The sequence below is a fragment of the Crotalus tigris genome, unplaced genomic scaffold, assembly GCF_016545835.1.
Source record: "Crotalus tigris isolate CLP2741 ecotype Arizona unplaced genomic scaffold, ASM1654583v1 scf7180000020588.15403103151:6194809, whole genome shotgun sequence".
Taxonomy (NCBI): domain Eukaryota; kingdom Metazoa; phylum Chordata; class Lepidosauria; order Squamata; family Viperidae; genus Crotalus; species Crotalus tigris.
The window spans coordinates 2,849,078-2,866,611 of record NW_024098092.1 but is presented as its reverse complement, the minus strand read 5'-3'; the positions used below and the strand labels follow the sequence as shown (position 1 = coordinate 2,866,611).

The window sequence follows — 17,534 nt, the reverse complement described above, 5'->3', positions numbered from 1 at the left end:
AGTTCGCATGAATGCAAAATCTGGATGGTTGTCACATTGTTTGTTTTTCCCGAAAATGTTCAGCAGTTCAAAGAAGGCTCCACACCCATTTGCACCACTCAGATGACCCCGAGGGCACAGGTTAACCTCTAAGTGGCCTCAACGGCTCTCAGAATGAGTACCAAAGATCAGATGACTGCAAGGGATATAAATCCTTCCATCCTCCACCATTCAGTCAGAACTGAATAAGCTTCCTGGAGGAGAAGTGAAACATCTTCAAGGAAAAACAAAGGAAGTCCAGTTGCCTTTTGGAAAAAGCATCTTTGGAAATGCCACACAGAAGGTAAAAGAAAAAAGTCATCGTCTAACTAAGGAATTGCTGCTGTTGATGGATTCATTTGACCTTTGCTGCTTTTTAAATTTTTAATTCTACTTATTTATAATGAAATTTATTTGCCCGGCAGCTCATATACGACGACTGTACTTTGGCATCGCAGAGGAAAATCTAGATATTGGGGTTTTGAAAAAAAAAATTCAGCCACAGAGACAAGTGTGTAAACTGCCCAATTTTGTTTTTAATAATCTTTTCCCCCTTTTCTATTAAAATTTCATCGTCCGACGCAGGCCATCAATTACACAGTACCCTGCCTCAACCCTGTTTTCTTTTAATAATGTTACTTATTCACGATCCTTTCGCGTGCCAATATGTTGGTCTGATCTACAGTCTTATTAATGTTTCAGCATTCTCCCGGGAAGATTAACATATTACAAAAAAACTGTATTAAGGGCCGAGTTCTAATTCTCGGAAGGTGACTGGTGGATTTGCATTTTGAAGGCGAAACTTGTACTATTGGGAATTTTCTCTCCCCCCCCCTTTTCTTTTTAGAAATCAGTTTTGTATGCAACGTTGTTCCGTCAAATGCCTCTGAAAAAGGAATACGCTTTGGGAAATATCTCTTTTCACAACACGGAAATTGTTGGAAGTAAATAAATAAGCAAATATGAAGAGAGATGGGAAAAAAGGCTAGTGCACACAGGTTGCTGCCTTCCTAAAAAGATTTTGGATATGCTGAGCCTTGATTCCGATTTAAGCAGGCAGGTCTTGTTCAGCACACTAAAATAAGAGTGGAACCTCCAGTGCTAGTGGCAGTTATCCAATGAAGTGCATGGTAAAAGGACAGTGTGCCGACTTTACAGCCAGAAGGAACTTCTAATTTTTCATTGTGAGTTACACAATGACAATAAAGATTATTCTATTCTATTCTATTCTATTCTATTCTATTTCTATTCTATTCTATTCTATTCTATTTCCATTCCATATTCTATTCTATTCTATTCTATTCTATTGTAATTCTAATTCTAATTCTAATTCTATTCTCTATTCTATTCTATATTCTATTCTAATTCTAATTCTAATTCTAATTCTATTCTATTCTATTCTATTCTACAGGTTTACAGAGTCAGCATATTTGCCCCCAACAATCTGGGTCCTCATTTTACTGACCTCAGAAGGATGGAAGGCTGAGTCAGCCTTGAGCTAGTCAGGATCGAACTGCTGGCATTGGGTGGAATTTAGCTTGCCATACTGCATTCTCACCGCTGCGCCACCGGGCCTCTTAAAAGATTGTAAAATTGGGTATCTTCATTTGCTTAACAACTGCCTTACTTAGCAAAGGAAAGAGCGCTCCCAATTATGGTCATTAAGCCGAGGACTATAGGTACAATGCTTGAGCGGGATAGCAATGAAAATAATTCAGATTTAGTTTCAGCCTTGGCCCTACAACACCTCACCCAGGAAACACCAAGCTCAGAAAGAAAATAATCAGCGGTGACAAATTACACCTACCCAGTGGAAAAAATAAAAAACCTGAAAGACATCTCTGGGAAGACATGGAGGGCTGACTTGAAGGGGATTTTCACCTAAGGGTTGGGAAAACACCCGACATCCTTCCTCACGCAAGCTACTCGAAGTTTACCCAACCTTGTTTTTTGCTGGAGATAATTAGAGCATTTCACACTTGCTTTGACAGCTAGTTCTGCAACTGAACGATGCAGCGTTTACAACTTCTTCTTAATTTAATCACCGTCTCCACTCAATGGGACTAGACATCTTGCTCGCCAAGAAAGCTACAAGAAGGACATTATTTTAATAATGGGTAGGTAGATAAAGCTCCTGCCAGGAACTTGGGAAATCAGAACGCACTAAGACAGTATAAAAGGAAATCTTCTCCTCGGCCTTTTTTAAGGTTCTCTCCATCACTGAGACCGCGGAGAAAGATAAGTCTCTCAAGACAAGAGGATAACGGAGAAGCAAGATTCGGCCTCCTGCAGGAACAGGAACACAAAAAGCCAGAACAGCTGCTGATCTTTCATCGCTATTTCAAGGTAATGAGACTCCCAAGGTTTTTTAAATTCGCCATCTTTTTGGACAGGGAAGTCAAAGAAGGATAGAAAATTGACCATGAAAAGACCGGAGGGGGAAAAAAAATGGATCAGGTTTTCAGTTCCTCCTAAGAAACGGTGGGAAATTTTTAAGCAGCATCCAGCTTGTTTCAGCCAGAGAGGAATTGAGGCCACTTTGGATAGATTAAAAAAAAAAAAAACCCACAAAAACAGCACTTGCTTTTCGAATAGCGGCCTTTCTTCCTTGCTTTTAAGTATTGATGTCCCTCGTGGGGACCAGCAATTCGATCGAGGGAAATCATTAGCGCTGGATTTTTATGGCTTATTTTTTTTTAACGATTTGCAAAAAAAGGAGAAAAACAAAACAACAACAACAACAAAAAAAAACCCCTTCGTATTTCTCATTGTGGCTCCGGCTAGCTAGAAGTGGAAGATACATTTGCAAACGTGCAGGAAGCCACTGCAAAGGTAGTCTTACGACAGCTCACTTCGTGACTGTTCTAAGTTACGACGGCAGGGAAAAATGTGACTTATGACCCTTTTTCCACACTTACGACCGTTGCAGCATCCCGGTGGTCAGGTGATTGAAACTCAGGCACTTTGCAAACTGACTCGTATTTATGATGGTCAGTCGCAGTATCCCGGGGGGTCTCGCGACCCCGTTTTTGGGACCTTCTGAGAAGCAAAGTGGCGAGAAAGGTCGTAAAATGGGGCAAAGTTCTCCCAACCACTGTCTTGCTTGGCACCCAAAATTTTGGCCACAACTGCGGTCGTTAAGCTGAGGACTATCCACAAATGGGTGCTGGGTTAACTATTTACTTGGGGATCAATGATGTCAGTAGCGACGCCTGCTTTTTTTGTATACTCCCAGAGGCGGTGTTTGATTCCTAACCCGCTCTAGCCAATTTTTTTTTTATTGCTTTAGGAGCAATTTTGCCCGATCTAGATTTGGTTGGCTCTTTTCAATAAATTTCTTTTCCCTGTTGGCAGCCGGATAGAACACGATTCAGCCGCCCCAGCGAGTGTCTGTGCGTGTGCTTTTTGTCTGCCAGAAATGACCAGGTTTCCCCCCCCCTTTTTTATTTCATTTACCCGGTTTAAACTTCACCAGGAATCATTAAGGAAAGAACGCCCTTATCTCTCTTAAGCCGTGCCTCCTGGCCAAAGAACAAGCTTCCACTTTAAAGGCGGCTGTAAATCTTTCCTCCATCCAACACAATTGGCATTTGCACCCGGCAGCCAAGTATGTGGAAAGAGCTATAAACGGGTTTGTGGCTTATAAAAAGGAGGAGAAAACAAACAGCTTTCTAGGATCTGGGCCACTCCAGCAGGAAAAGAGCCCCAGAGCAAGGCAGAGACAAGAGTCAAAGGGCGTCTCCAAGGTCATCTAGTCAACCCCCCCCCTTTGAGGACCCAGGAAAAACAGCCTCAGAGCACAGACTGAGATGCAGGTTCTGACATTCTCTGGCTGTTGATTCCCTTATCAAAGAGACTGAGAACCGATCATCTGATATTATAATAATAATAGTAAAGTTGGAAGGGACCTTGGAGGTCATCTAGTCCAACCCCCTGCTCAGGCAGGAAACCCTATACCATTTCAGGCAAACGGCTGTCCAGTCTCTTCTTAAAAACTTCCAGTGTTGGAGCATTCACCCCTTCTGGAGGCAGGTTGTTCCACTGGTTAATTGTTCTCACTGTCAGGAAGTTTCTCCTTAGTTCTAGGTTGCTTCTCTCCTTGATTAGTTTCCACCCGTTGCTTCTTGTCCTGCCTTCAGGCGCCTTGGAGAATAGCTTGACTCCCTCTTCTTTGGGGCAGCCCCTGAGATAGTGGAACACTGCTATCATGTCCCCCCTTGTCCTTCTCTTCATTAATATTAATTTGTCTCTAATTTATTCCCTGCTGTACTTAGAGCAATATTATTCCCGAAGTTTTTTTTTTTCCAAAAGATTTCCCGTTTAGGTTTTGGATTTTCTATTCAGGCTTCTGGTTCTGGTTTATTTTTTTGTTCCTTAGCCATATGAAGAATGGCTACGGGACTTGGGTTTGGCCAGTCTAAAGAAAAGAAGAAATAGAGACAGGATAGCAGCGTTCTAGTATCTGAGGGGCTGCCACAAAGAAGAGGGGGGCAGGTTGTTCACCAGAGCCCCAGAGGGAAGGACAAGAAGCAAAGGATGGAAACTGATCAAGAAGAGAAGCAACCTGGAATTAAGGAGAAACTTCCTGACAGTGAGGACAATCAACCAGTGGAACAGCTTGCCACCAGAAATCATGGGCGCTCCATCACTGGAGATTTTAAAGAAAAGACTGGACATTCATCTGTCTGAGATGGTTTAGGTTCTCCTGCTTGAGCAGGGGCTGGACTAGAAGACCTCCAGGGTCCCTTCCAGCTTCTATTCTATTCTATTCTATTCTATTCTATTCTATTCTATTCTATTCTATTCTATTCTATTTTATTCATTTCTATTCTATTCATTATTTCTATTCTATTCTATTCCATTCATTATTTCTATTCTATTCTGTTCTATTCTATTCTATTCTATTCTGTTCTGTTCTGTTCATTATTTCTATTCTATTCATTATTTCTATTTCTATTCTATTCTATTCTTTCTATGTTATTACAGTCATATTTATTCATATTCATATATATATTCATATTATTATATAAAGCCAATTTGAGGACACCCGATAAATCCACGCCTTGCTTTTCCAGCCTCAAATGAGGACAATCTTTGCAACTTGGGGGACCAGAAGGAGCTTCACCTCCTAAAGTTCAGCGCAATCCATCTCTGCCCTAGCTGAAGCATGGGTCAAAAAAATCACACTCTGCAGTGCCAGAAGGGAGCGCGAAAGACACTTGCCTTCTCGTTCTTCCTTGCTAATGAGCTCGGCTGACTAATTCTGGCTGATTAAGGAGGGCCGTGTCAGCGGGCAGATGCTCACGGCTGCGTTGTGCGATCACGGGGCCTCCTGCTTCCAAAAGAGTTTTGTCTGATGCGCATTCCCTCCATAGCTGAGAAAGCAATTAGCGTGTCTGCACTCATGCGCTCCTGAGTTGCGCGCATCCTCTTTAGAGCTGCCTTTTAAAAGGCCGGTTGGCATCAGTGTCCTGACAGAAGCCAGGCCAGGTTTTTGCTTTGATCCAAACCTTCCTCTTAAGTTGAATCGGGCAGACTATCTCAGTGGGCTGACTGGAGGGTCTTCTGCACCCAGGGCTGTGCTTTTGATCCAAGTCGAGGGGGGGGGGAGAGCTGCATCCAGGCCAGCGGAGAAGAGCTTTGATTGAAGTCTTGCCTACAGCAAAAAAGCCAAGCCATGTGCTGTAAAAGCTGACCTCCTTTCCGAAGGCGAGAGGGAAAAGGCCTCTGGGCATGTCAAGAGTTGTTTCCCCCCCCTCCCTTTGTGTCTGAATACCAAAGCATGTGGTCGGGAGACAGATAAAAGTACATTCCTTGTGGTTCCAGCCAAATAAAACCACCTGCAATTTATTCTGCTTCCTTCACCCCAAACTCTTTGTCATGAGGCATCATGGTGATTTTGTGATGTTTGACACTCAGGGCCCTCAGCTTTGTCTGCTTCCCCTAGGGCCAGCCTTCGGGGGCTGGATTCCAAGATTAAAAGGACATTTTTGAGTGTCTGTGGAGAGTCTCACTCATCCGGGTCATGGCGCTTTTTTTCAGGAGCATTCCATTCCCCACCATCCAGTCAGAGCTGAAGAAGCTTCTTGGATGAGAAGCGAAACAACTTCAGAGAAAAAAACAAGAACAGTCCAGCTGCCTTCCTGAAAAAGCACCTTTTGGGTGCCGTTTTCTAGCGGGAATGCAAAATTTAGATAAACCAAACAAGGCCCACGTGAGTCCTGCAGGCGGTCCATTTTTTTTTTTTTTTGCTCCTACGGTATTATTCAAATTTACAGAATACAGAAGAAGCGTGCTGGAAGGGACCTTGGAGGTCTTCTAGTCTAACCCCCTGCTCAAGCAGGAGACCCCAACACCGTTCCGGACAGATGGCTGCCCAACCCTCTTTTTAAAAACCTCCCGCGATGGCGCGCCCACAAGGTCTGAAAGGTTTTGGAAGAAGGATGAATTTTTCGTGGCACGGCCCTTGGTGATCAATCCAGCATTGTCCAAGGGTATTGTAGGCAGGCCCTGTCCAGGCGCTGATTAGAGGAAAAGTTAGGCTTTATTTATTTACAAGATTTATATGGCCGCCCGCTCACTTTCATTGACTCTGGGCAGCTTACAACTAGTAGAAACCCAATAAAAAACAATAACTTCCCCACCTTCCTGGTGACGACACACAAGCAAACAATACACTTTGGCTCTTTTATGACTCCTGGACTTCAACTCCCAGAATTTCTGGCTCAGCATGGAAACCTCTCCCTCTCCCCTCAGCATGGCTGGCTCAGGAATTCTGGGAGTTGAAGTCCACGAGTCATAAAAGAGCTAAGGTGGCCTACCCTTGCTTTATAGGATCCATTCTGCTCTGGGTTCCTCGGGCCCTTTGGCAGAACCAGGTCTTTGGGGTCTTACGAAAGACTGTCAAAGTGAGGGCCAGTCTAATCTCTGCAGGGATGACAGTCAAAAGTGGTCCCCAACCCCTGGTCCGTGGTCCGCAGCATACAGCAACCGGTCCACACAAACAAGCAAAGCCCCATCCGCGGGATGCAGGCAGCACACAAAACCACGCACCCTCCGGTCCGCGGAAAAACCACGGAACTGGTCCCTGGTGCCCAAAAGGTTGGGGGCCTCTGGTCTAAAAGGAAGGAGCCATCATGGGGAAGGCCCTGTCCAGAAGCATCTGGACAGAAAACCAGCTTGGTTGGAAAATCACACAACAAAATCGATGGAGAGCCTCAATCACCCGGGTCATAGTTTCTTGGGGTTCCCCCCCCCACAGAAAACATTTTCACTTCTCCTCTGAAAAAGCTTCCAAGAACTGAAGAAGCTTCTTGGATGAGAAGTGAAACCTTTTCAAGGGAAAAAAAAAACGCAAGAAAGTCCAGTTGCCTTTTGTAAAAGCATCTTTGGGGAACACAGCAAAGTCTTCCAACACTTAAGCCCAGTGGGAGACTTGGCTCTTTTAAATGCTGGCCAGGCAGAAATCCAACAGGTGCATCTGCCACAAAGGCTTTGCTTGCTGGTTGGAGCGTCCCGTTCATCCGTTCTCCCGGAGCAGCTCACTGTCTGCTGACTCTTAATTGCCTGGGAAAAAAGAGCTGATGTCAAGCCCAGGGGAATGCGAGCTATTCCTGAAATTGGGAAATGGGGCCGGTGACTCATCCCTGAAACGGCGAGGGTGGCATGACTTCATCGGCCTTGTGCCTGCAAAGTGCCCCGGTAATTCTTACATAATCGCAATTGCAGCAGGAGAGCATCCCAAAGCTGAAGCACAGGCCAATTAAAGGAGGTTTTCTCTCTTTAATGACTTCCCCGGCAGAAATGCTGAATCAATCTTCAGCCATCTAAAATCAGTTGGTGGGAAGCGGGCCTTTTCCTTTAAGTGGGCTCCTTCCAGAGGGGGGGGGGGACTTCAACTCCCAGAATCCTCAGCGGCCGGCTAGAGAATGCTGGGAGCTGAAGGTGTGGGTCGCCCAGAATTCTCTGCCAGGGTCAAACTGGGGGGGCGGGATTCTTGGAACGGGAAGCCCTCTTCTTGTAGTGAAAAATAAATCGACAAAGCGGTGTGGTCTGAGATGGCAAAACCCATCATCCTGGACCCACAGTCCAGGTGAGGGGCACCCCAGTCCATGGAGGGGACCTCCCACAGGAGAATTCAGATTTTCTCCAGCCACGTGAAGGTCCTCGAAGCAAGGAATTAAATGCTTTCCTTATCCTCAAATGAGAACCATCTGTCAAGGCGGCTTCTTTGTGAACACAAATGAGTTTGGGGGCTTCTCCGTGGCTGAACAGCCTCCCCAGATGTGTGAACAGCTGTTTGGAAAGCACAAAGCCCCCTCCTCCATACGTGAATATTCCTTCCAGCGGGCTCTTGAAAACATCCAGGGCATAAAGCAAAGAGTTTCTTTGATCTTCAGACATGATTTTTTCAAAGGAGACTCGCCTCTTTATGGGGAACGTCACTGCTTTTTAAAATTGCTTCCTTTTTTTTCAGCTAGAAAGCAACAAACGCAGGTTTCTAGTCCTTAGGAGCCGTGAAGAGACTGACATAAGTCTCAGGGGGCCCAGGGAGGCCACCAATGGGGTGTGTGTGCCTGTTTGTCATTCCAATAGGCCCCCGAATCAATGGATCAGGGGAGGATCAGAGAACAGGACAAATCAATTGATCCATAATCAAAATATCTCAGGCTGAGCCCTTGCCTTAATATTGGCCACTAAGAGGCCCAACTACACGGTAACACCAAACCAGCCCCGGCTAATTTGGAAAAGCTAAGCAGAGTTAGGAGCTGGATAGGAGACCACTAGGAAATCCACTAACTGCAAGCTAGATCAGTAAGCCACAATAAGTAAAATCCTGCAACAGACCATGGCAAACTACCGGTAATCCTCAACTTACAACAGTTCATTTAGTGACCGTTCGATGTTACAACGGCACGGAAAAAAGTGACTTGTGACAACTGGGGTTCATACTTAGGATGGCTGCAGTGCCCCGGGGTCATGTGATCCCCTTTTGTGACTAACTGCAGTGGTTCAGCTAACAGCTGCGGCAAGAACGGTCGCAAAATGGGGCAAAACTCACTTAACCAATGTCTCGCTTAACAACAGGAAGTTTGGGCTAATTGTGGTCGTAAGTCGAGGACCACCACGGAGTCCTCGGGCGCTAAGCAGGAACTGAAAGATGCTCCATCCGGATTCCGAACATGGTTGGCTGGGTTTTGCTCTTCCAAAATCAGATTAGCTTTGGATGGAGGAGCCAAAGATAACCTGGAGATGTGTTTTATGATGACTTGACATTAAATTAATGAAATATAATTCACAGCACCCACTCCACTGCTACGTAGGTCTTAATTTGCCCTGGCTTGGAGGCATCTTTAGCAAACTGGCTTTAACCATTCCAGTTTCTTTTTCCATTTCCCCCCCCCCATATTTAAATAAGCCAACGAAACCCAATTAATAATTGACTTTTGCAGAACGCGACAGTCCTGGCAAGCCAGCTCTTTCCTTTATGTTTTTCCCCATTTCCCTTCCTTCTCCTTTGCGTGGGAAAGAACAATTTTAGAAAGACATTTTTTTTTCTCCCCCAGATCAGATTTGATCGAAAACCTCTGTCGATTCCTGGGAATTTTCACCGTCGGAAAACACGCATCCTTAACCGTGGATCTTATCTGAACTGCTTCAAACAGGACCACACCGGCTGGCTGGCTTTTTATTTTTCTGATCTTTGGAAGTGAGATTTCTTGGGATGTTCTTGCTGTCCAGAAGCTGCTTCAGCCGGTCGTGTTTGTCAACACAAGAAGCCACGCCCCCTCCTGGGAAGCCAGCCAACCGGAGGCCCAGCAGCCACACCTGGCCGAGGCAGGTAAGAACCATCCAGTCACCTGGAAGAGCAGAGGCTATAAAAGATTTCTCTGCCCAGGTGATGTGGGCAGTGGAGTTTTGGAGAAGATTGTTGTGTGCTTAAGGATTATCTCCAGCACGTTTCCCATGCCTTAGAATGGAGCAGAGCCTGTTTTATTCCGTTGATTGAAGGAAGGAAGGAAAAGAAGAAGAAAAAAAAAAAGAGCCAGAAGCTAAAACATGCGTTGCTGCTTCTAGGAGCTCCAACTCAAGACAGGTGAGTTTGCTTTTCAAATGGCTTTGAGCAGGTGAGAAAAGAAATTCCCCAAAGATAGGGAATTTACCAGAGGTTAGAGAATGAGAAACAAAAAATCATTTTGATTTGTTCCCGGAATATTCTTTTTTACTTATTATTCATGTTTCAAGTAGGTGCCTTTCGCTCATAAATCTTGAACACGCTTGATTAATACATTTGTGTAACAGTAGCCTAAAATCAGTCCAAATGTTCTCCTTTTATTCTTGGGAGTCTCTGATCAATAACTTGGTTCTAAGATATCCGGGGTTTGTGCAAAAAGCAAACGGTTTAAATTTAAAAAAAAAAGATCTGCAAAGCTCCAGATGACCCCTAGGGGAAGCAGAGAGAAATGGATCTCAAAAGCTTTTCAGCCATCTAGAGGCCGTCTGGAGTTTTGCAAGCACAGGGTCTGCACAGATTTACAGCCGTTTGTTTTAATGACCAGTTAGGATACGGCTGAAAAAAAGGGACTTAAGACCAGTCCTTGTGTTTACGACCATCTCTGTGGTTACATGATCAAAATTCAGGCGGTTTGGCAATCAGCAAGTATGTATATATGACAGGCATGGCATCCTGGGGGGTGTGTGTCATGTGATCATCACTTTCCCATCCCATTCCTCAATGAGGAAAGCCAAACTGGTTTCCTGAGCATGGAAAAAATGTTTGCGTGACTCATTTAGCGACCGCATCCCTTAGCAACAGATGCTCCGGTTCCGATTGCCGTCGTAACTCGAGGACTATCTGCAGTTCCAATGAAATACGAAGGGGCATGTGATGCCGATTTACAACTGTGATCAACTTTAACCGCTCCGCGTCTGCCCGCAGCCTCTGAGTATTTTTGGAACATGGTTATGGAATGACAATCTTGGGGTAGATAAATCCACCGTCACGCTTGCTGGAAGGCAAAAGGCGGGACCCCTCCTTAAAAAAATCCCTGAGTGTTAAATAGTTTGAAGTTGTTAAATAGTTTGAAGGCTCCACCTCTAGACGGTGCTTCTGACAAACATCCGGGCTCGTGGTCACTTAATCATCATCCCACGCGTGGCGATTGAGTGACTTCAAAGAGGATGTGGATGGGGAAGGCACGGGGACTCGTGCAGAGGCACACCAAGAGGACCTGTTATCTCTAGGACATTATGAACAAATGCAAAAAGTTCTACTTTTTAAAAAAAGCAAGCAAGCTTTTTTTTTTAAAAAAAAACAATCCATGCTTTAGGGCGCGGATTCAATATGTGAAGATGGATGGATAAAGCTTTGTGCAACTGGAGGACCTCATGGACGGGAACGGGGTGTGTGTGTGTGTGTGTCGCAATGGAGTATCCGGAAGAGGAGTGCAATCAAGACCCTTTGATTCAAATTCAGCTTGGGGGGAGATTTTGCAATGGGGTTGAAGGAGTGATCCTTTTTGCAGCCCTATAACTTTTAAGAAAGCTTTGGGTGGTATCTGAAGTTCAGGGTGCTTTGCTCCTTATGAATACTTCTCCTTCCACCGATTCATTTTAAAGAAACAACTCAAGAAGTCCACAGCAATGCTGTAAGCATTTTTCTCGCAAAATCCAGCAGGTGACTCCATCATCTGAATAAACATCACCCCAACATCTCTGGGCAAATGACTGGGGTGACTCAGTTTCTTTCGGGTGACTTTAAATTCTCCAGAGAAGCTACGCTCCAAAACCCGTTTTACCTGTTTGGGGTAATTTAATGTGAGTTACCCACCGCCTCCATTACCACCACCCATTTGGGCTAAGTGCTCACTAGCTTGTAAATTTTGCTACGTGCATTTGCTCTGCTAGATTTCTTAGAAGTTGCTCTATAAATAAAGTAGCCAGCGGAAGTTTGCCGGGGTTGACATCCCAGCTCAGCCTCTGCTCCTGAATTTTCTGAGGCAGGAGGAATCACAAGATAAAAAAATAAGGATTTATTATTATTATTATTTTTGCCCCGGCATTTGCCTTCTGTCCCCAAGCCTGGAGCACGCACGTCCCTTAGACAGGTGCCAAGCTCTGAGAAATTATACACATTGTAAATAAAAGCCAGGTGGTTAGCACAATTAGCCTGGGATTTGATAGGGCCAGTAAGTTGCTGTTACAAGGAGATAAAAGCAGACACGAGGTGAGGTTTACTCATGCTGAGATGATGAGAACCAGGAAGTGCCCCCTCTGCCGCCGTTTTGCTGGTTCATGCTTGCAAAGCAGGAAAAAAGGCAAAGCTAAATTAAAATAGGAGAGATGGGCTGTTTGCAAGGAAGCGGAAAATCCTAAACAGGCAGTAGATTTGCAAAACATCTCCGCTGGCAGAGCTGTTTTCCCACAGAGGACCGAGTATCCGCTTGCAAGCTGATGGTGGAAAGAAGGTTTATTTATGTATGTGGAAGGTGGGTCTCTTGCCAACAGCACAGGGATACTCTTCCCAGGCCTGGAGGGATGTAAGTCTGTTTGCGGGAGAACCAGAAAACTGGTCCTCGTTTTAGGGAGATCTCAAGTCTCCATCCCCTTTGACAATCTGACAAGTTTCAGCATCGCAGGAGAGAGGAAAGGGGTGTTTTTCTAGACGTCCGAGAAGAAACGAGACAAAATGGTCCTCTTAAGACTCGTGGTCAGGAGGGGTAGTTCCAAAGTTGGGAAGACGTGGTGTGTGTGTGTGTGTGTGTGTGTGTGTGTGTGTAGCAAAGCTTCACAGCTCATTTTTTCTTCAGCCCCTACAAACACAACAAAGGGCAAATTGTGTGCAGCTGGCTCTCGAACACACATCCCGAACCGAGGGAGTTTAGCCACGCTGGCATCCGCTATGCTCTGAACCGATTCTTATTCTGGTTTGTCTTAGGCTTTGTGTGCGGCCGGCCAACGCTGCTCCCCAAGCAAACAGGGTCTCTAGCCGGACCCCCGAGATCCCTTGTGGATTTCATGGAGACAGCAACACTCCTGCCTTCTCAATTTAGGAGAAGCACCGGCTGGGGTACGTGTGATTTTATTATTTTTTTTTCTCTTTTAACGCAGCTCTTTCCTGGTGTTTTGGAGGAGGGGGTTCTCAAGTTCTAAGGGAAAAATCTGCTGGCGTTCCCTATCTCCAACAGTCGATATTCTGGGCAAGTGACTAACATGTGGATTTTTATTCGCATGGAAGGTTAAGAAGATTTGCGGAAGACTGAAGAAAAAGAGGGGAGGGTCTTAGAAAGAGTTAGGAAATAAATCTGTACAGCAGTGTTAATCATCCTTGGCAACTTTTAAGATGGGTGGACTAACTTCCAGAATTCTGGGAGTTGAAGTCCACCCAGCTTAAAGTTACTTTGAGAAATACGGATGCAGAATGACTCCATGTTGGCTTACTACAATTAATCCTGGTTTCTTATTTCCCCAGGTTCTGTTATGTCCTGCTTCACCCAGGTCTGGCACACCGAAGTGCCAGAATCCCCACCCTCGACTCCCCAAAGTCCCATCCCGGCGGCCCCCCACGAGAGACCCATCCCGCTCATTCCGATTGTCATCACCTCTCCCTCTGAGGAAAACAGACCCGCCGTGTGTTCGCCCGTGGGGTCTCTGGTGGGCTCCCCCGTGGATGGGAAGACCAGGCTGGGCTCTCCGACGGACCGGCCCACCTCGCCGATCGAATGCTCCATCTGCTTCAACACCTACGACAACCTCTTCAAGACGCCCAAGGTCCTTCACTGCCAGCACACCTTCTGCTTGGAGTGTTTGGCCCGGCTGACGGCCGCCCTGTCTCCCAATCGGGTGGAGGACCAGCTTCCCTGCCCCTTCTGCCGGCAGCTGACCGAAATCCCCCTCGAAGGGGCTCCAGGGCTTCGGACGAGCAAAGAGGTGATGGCCACGCTGCCCCCCGAGCTGCAGAAGGAGAAGCAGCTCTGGATGGAAGGCACCAAGCTGTGCTGCAGACAGTCCTCCGATCCAGAGAACGCCCACACCTGCATCACCATCGACATTGCCCCCAGCAAGCCCGAGGTCCCCGAGACGCCCACGGAGGGGGTCATAGGACGCCTCTCCCGCTGCTCGATTTGCGACGACTGGAAACGCGTCCTTCTGCTTTCCGTGTTGATCATCATTCTCTTCTGCATCATCCTGTGGCCGGTCCAGTGTATCGTCAAGACGGGGAACTTGAAGTGCCTCAACAAATTTACGCTCCCCCGGCCAAACTACGTGCCTTACCATCTCACCACCCCGGCCCCCGTGCTGGACCACACCAAATTCATGGAGTGACGGACGGGGGAGGGCCGTGCGGTACCGCTTCCGAGGGGTAGGGCGAGCGCTGATCATTTGGGAGAAAGTCCACTGGAGTCCTAGTCTCTTCTGGAAGGAACCGGCGACGTGGGGTGGACTTCTCCTGTCCTTTCTAGAGGATTGCGTCGGGTTCGATGGACCCGGCGCAACGCAACTCAGGGAAATGCTTGGGGTGTCCACCGTCTTGGGACAGTTGGATGCTCTTGATCATGTCAACCTGATGCCCACTTCCACACCTCCTAAGTTGTTCTGTGGTTTGTGAGGCGCCACTGCCAAAGTTCATGCAGAAGACAACGTAGGGGAGAACACAACACTCCGCAACGGGGAGAATGGTGGCAGTGGCGAGAGAACCAAGAGGCTTTCGCCTCCCAAGAGATGCAACTCAGAGCCAAGGAACCAAATTCTGCCTACTCCCCCTTTTTGCTGAGGGCAAGGGGCTGACCCTCAACATTTTGCCTCCACCTCCGGTTTCATTTGGGCGAAAGGAGAGGATGCTTCCTTTTCTATTGTTATTAAACATTTCAGTTTTATACCGCTGAATTGTGTGTGGTGCGGTTGTTGTTATTGGGGTAACATTTTGCCCCGCCTGTTCTTATGGCAGATCAGAAGAGAGAGAAACAGAGGTAACTGGAAGAGAGGGAGGAACGATATTGGGGCAACTGAGATGATATAAAGAGCAGTGGGGATGTTTTGCTGGGGTAGCGAGAGACGTTCATACGCCTTACAGCCAAAACTGACCTCAAAATTTCTGTTGGGAAGTGAGACGGCTGGGAAGTGCATTTTTCCCCATTTTATGACCTTTCTTGACCGTTGTTAAATGACCCCTGCACGTTGTGGAGTTAGTCACACGGTTCTTAATTGAATCTGGCTTCCCCCACTGACCTTGCCTGTCAAAAGGTCGCAAAAGGAGATCACGTGATCCTCCGGGACACTGTAACCGTGATAAATACGAGTCAGTTTCCAAGCATCTGAATTTTTATTTATGTGGCCCACGGGGACGCTGCAGCCGTCGTGTGAAAAATTGTCGTCACTTTTTTCAGTGCCATTGTAACTCTAAACCGTCACTAAACGAACGGTTGTAAGTTGAGGACTATCTGGGTGATATTAATTGGTGGCTTCAACTCTGCATGTTCAGATCATGTTCAGGCATAAGAAAACTTGCAACCTTACCATATTATTGTAAGAACCGTTGATCGGGGCAGAGAATCGTGAACTACGGGATCCCACTAGGCTCAGCTCATGTTGATGGATGCTGGGAACTGTATTTCAGGCAATTCTACATTTTTATTAGGCCCTAGGTTAATCTACCTGGACAATTCACTAATGTGTGTGGGGGGTCACAGTTCTTCTGTAGGATGAAATTCAAATTTTCTCAGCCTTAGCAATTTCAGAATGAGTCAACTTCAATTCCCAGAATTCCCCAGCCAGCATGTGTGGACTTCAACTGGCCCGAATTCTCGGGCCAGCATGCTCAACAGTTGTAACCCCTCTGCTCTAAACAAAGACACTTGTTAATTCGCCATAGGTCTTTGGTTATTTGGGGTTTCTCCCGTGTAAAATTGGAAGTGTCTTGGCGACGTTTCGACGAAGTCCCCTTTGTCATCTTCAGGCTGGTGTTTTCAGCTTCGTGCTTCTAGGAGCAATGTGTCATTGCTCCTAGAAGCATGAAGCCGAAAACACCAGCCTGAAGATGACGAAGGGGACTTCGTCGAAATGTCAACAAGACACTTTCAATTTTATGCGGGAGAAAACCCGAATAATCAAAGACCTACATACACCCGCGAAAACCTCAGAAAACAAAAATATATATTTATATATACACATACAGTACGTACATCCCCACAGTGATTTGTAGCCTCTGTTACAGGCAGAGACGCTTGTGGATAAATACAGCATAGCAAGAAAAGGAAGGAAATATATCTTGCCTCTTGCATAAATTAGACTAGTAGTTTTCAAGTTAGGCAACTTTAAGTTGGGTGGCCTTCAATTCCCAGAATTCCCCAGTCAGAAACATCTTCCAATCAGCAGGATGGTGGGAGAATTCTGGGAGTTGAAGTCCACCCCTCTTAAAGTGGCCAAGATTAAAATCCACCGAATCAGACCAACGATTGGTCTTACAAGACAGAGTTTCCTTAACTGGAATTTAAGGTACATTCAGGACGGAAAATCCAAGCGGGAATTAACCTGCGTCAGGCCTGGAGGAGAGAACGACAAACTTTGAGGCAGAAACAAAACTGGTATCCTTTCAGATGGCGCCGTTTTTTAAAAACCAACCCTTGGGAAGCCTGTAGGAGTTTGATGACATCCGTAAAAGCCAAGACGGAAAAGGATGCAGTGTTTCAGTTTTTCGTTCCTCCCACCCCACCGTAGCACAGGGATATTTCAGTCTAAAAGGCAAATAATCCTGAAATGGATTATTTGAGTGTCAGCTGGGTTCAACAGGGTTCAGCTGTGGGTGGGTGGGGTTTCTGGAGAGGAGGGTCCTACGATGCAGTGCTTGGCGAGGCGATCCACCGGTCTGTCAAATCGGAACACAAAATAACACACCTGGACACATGCCTACCTACTTTATAGCCACCTGTCTCCAGCCTGGGCTATAGCAACTATCTTCCGGAGTTAGTATATCCTGAGACTTTGGCGGTTTTGATACTGAGATTCTCGTAGACGGAAGTCGTTTCTTCGTCAGCCACCCTGTGGAGTAAAAGAGGGAGAATCAGCAACCAGCTTTACCAACCGGCTGACATGTATCTGTACCTCTATAATTCGAACTAGACTATGATGTGTCTCTGTGTCCTATACATGTGTGTATGTGGGTACATGCATAATGGTATTTTTTTTGAGAGCTGAATGCAACGAAATTTCATTTCAATGTACGCTGATTAGTGTACATTTAATGTGACAATAAAGATTCTATTCTATTTATTTCTATTTCTATTATTTCTATTTCTATTTCCATTTCTATTCTGCATTCTATTCTAGTTTTGCCATTGCATTGGAAGGAGAGAACAAAGGATCTTACCCTATCTGGAGGCGAGGTGAAGGAGGGCAAGTCTTGGCTCTGGGTTTTTCCATCGGCAAATATCGGATATTTAAGTAACCTGTGTCCTTCCGTAGACATCTCTGAAACAGCAGGAAAAAGTTACAATGGTTTTATGATTACTCATGATAGT

At 46.0% G+C, this 17,534-nt stretch overlaps 2 protein-coding genes across 7 annotated transcripts in view; one reads left to right on the top strand and one right to left on the bottom strand.

Annotated features, from left to right (window-relative positions):
* The window catches only part of LOC120319137 (tyrosine-protein phosphatase non-receptor type 11-like), a 45,082-nt gene that overhangs the window by 4,476 nt on the left and 23,072 nt on the right, over positions 1–17,534 (bottom strand). Inside the window, exons 14-16 of one of the 4 annotated variants that reach the window (XM_039367557.1) lie at positions 17,384–17,484; positions 16,932–17,055; positions 7,566–7,584 (exon numbers count right to left, since the gene is read on the bottom strand). In XM_039367557.1, coding sequence (XP_039223491.1) covers positions 16,968–17,055; positions 17,384–17,484 — 189 coding nt within the window. In that variant the 3' untranslated portion in view covers positions 7,566–7,584; positions 16,932–16,967. Of the gene's footprint in view, positions 1–7,565; positions 7,585–16,604; positions 17,056–17,383; positions 17,485–17,534 lie in introns of those variants that run through there. The other 3 variants (XR_005559689.1, XR_005559688.1, XM_039367556.1) reach the window with 3 other exon arrangements.
* Positions 9,779–14,901, top strand: RNF223 (ring finger protein 223). Of its 3 annotated transcripts, none has more exons than XM_039367560.1 (3): positions 9,779–10,114; positions 12,956–13,087; positions 13,490–14,901. In XM_039367560.1, exons 2-3 carry the CDS (start codon positions 13,036–13,038, stop codon positions 14,341–14,343), a joined length of 906 nt encoding a protein of 301 aa, XP_039223494.1. In that variant the 5' UTR covers positions 9,779–10,114; positions 12,956–13,035; the 3' UTR covers positions 14,344–14,901. The 3 variants fall into 3 exon arrangements, with proteins under 3 accessions (XP_039223494.1, XP_039223495.1, XP_039223492.1); XM_039367561.1 differs by lacking the exon at positions 9,779–10,114 and adding an exon at positions 11,761–12,495; XM_039367558.1 differs by lacking the exon at positions 9,779–10,114 and adding an exon at positions 11,761–12,506.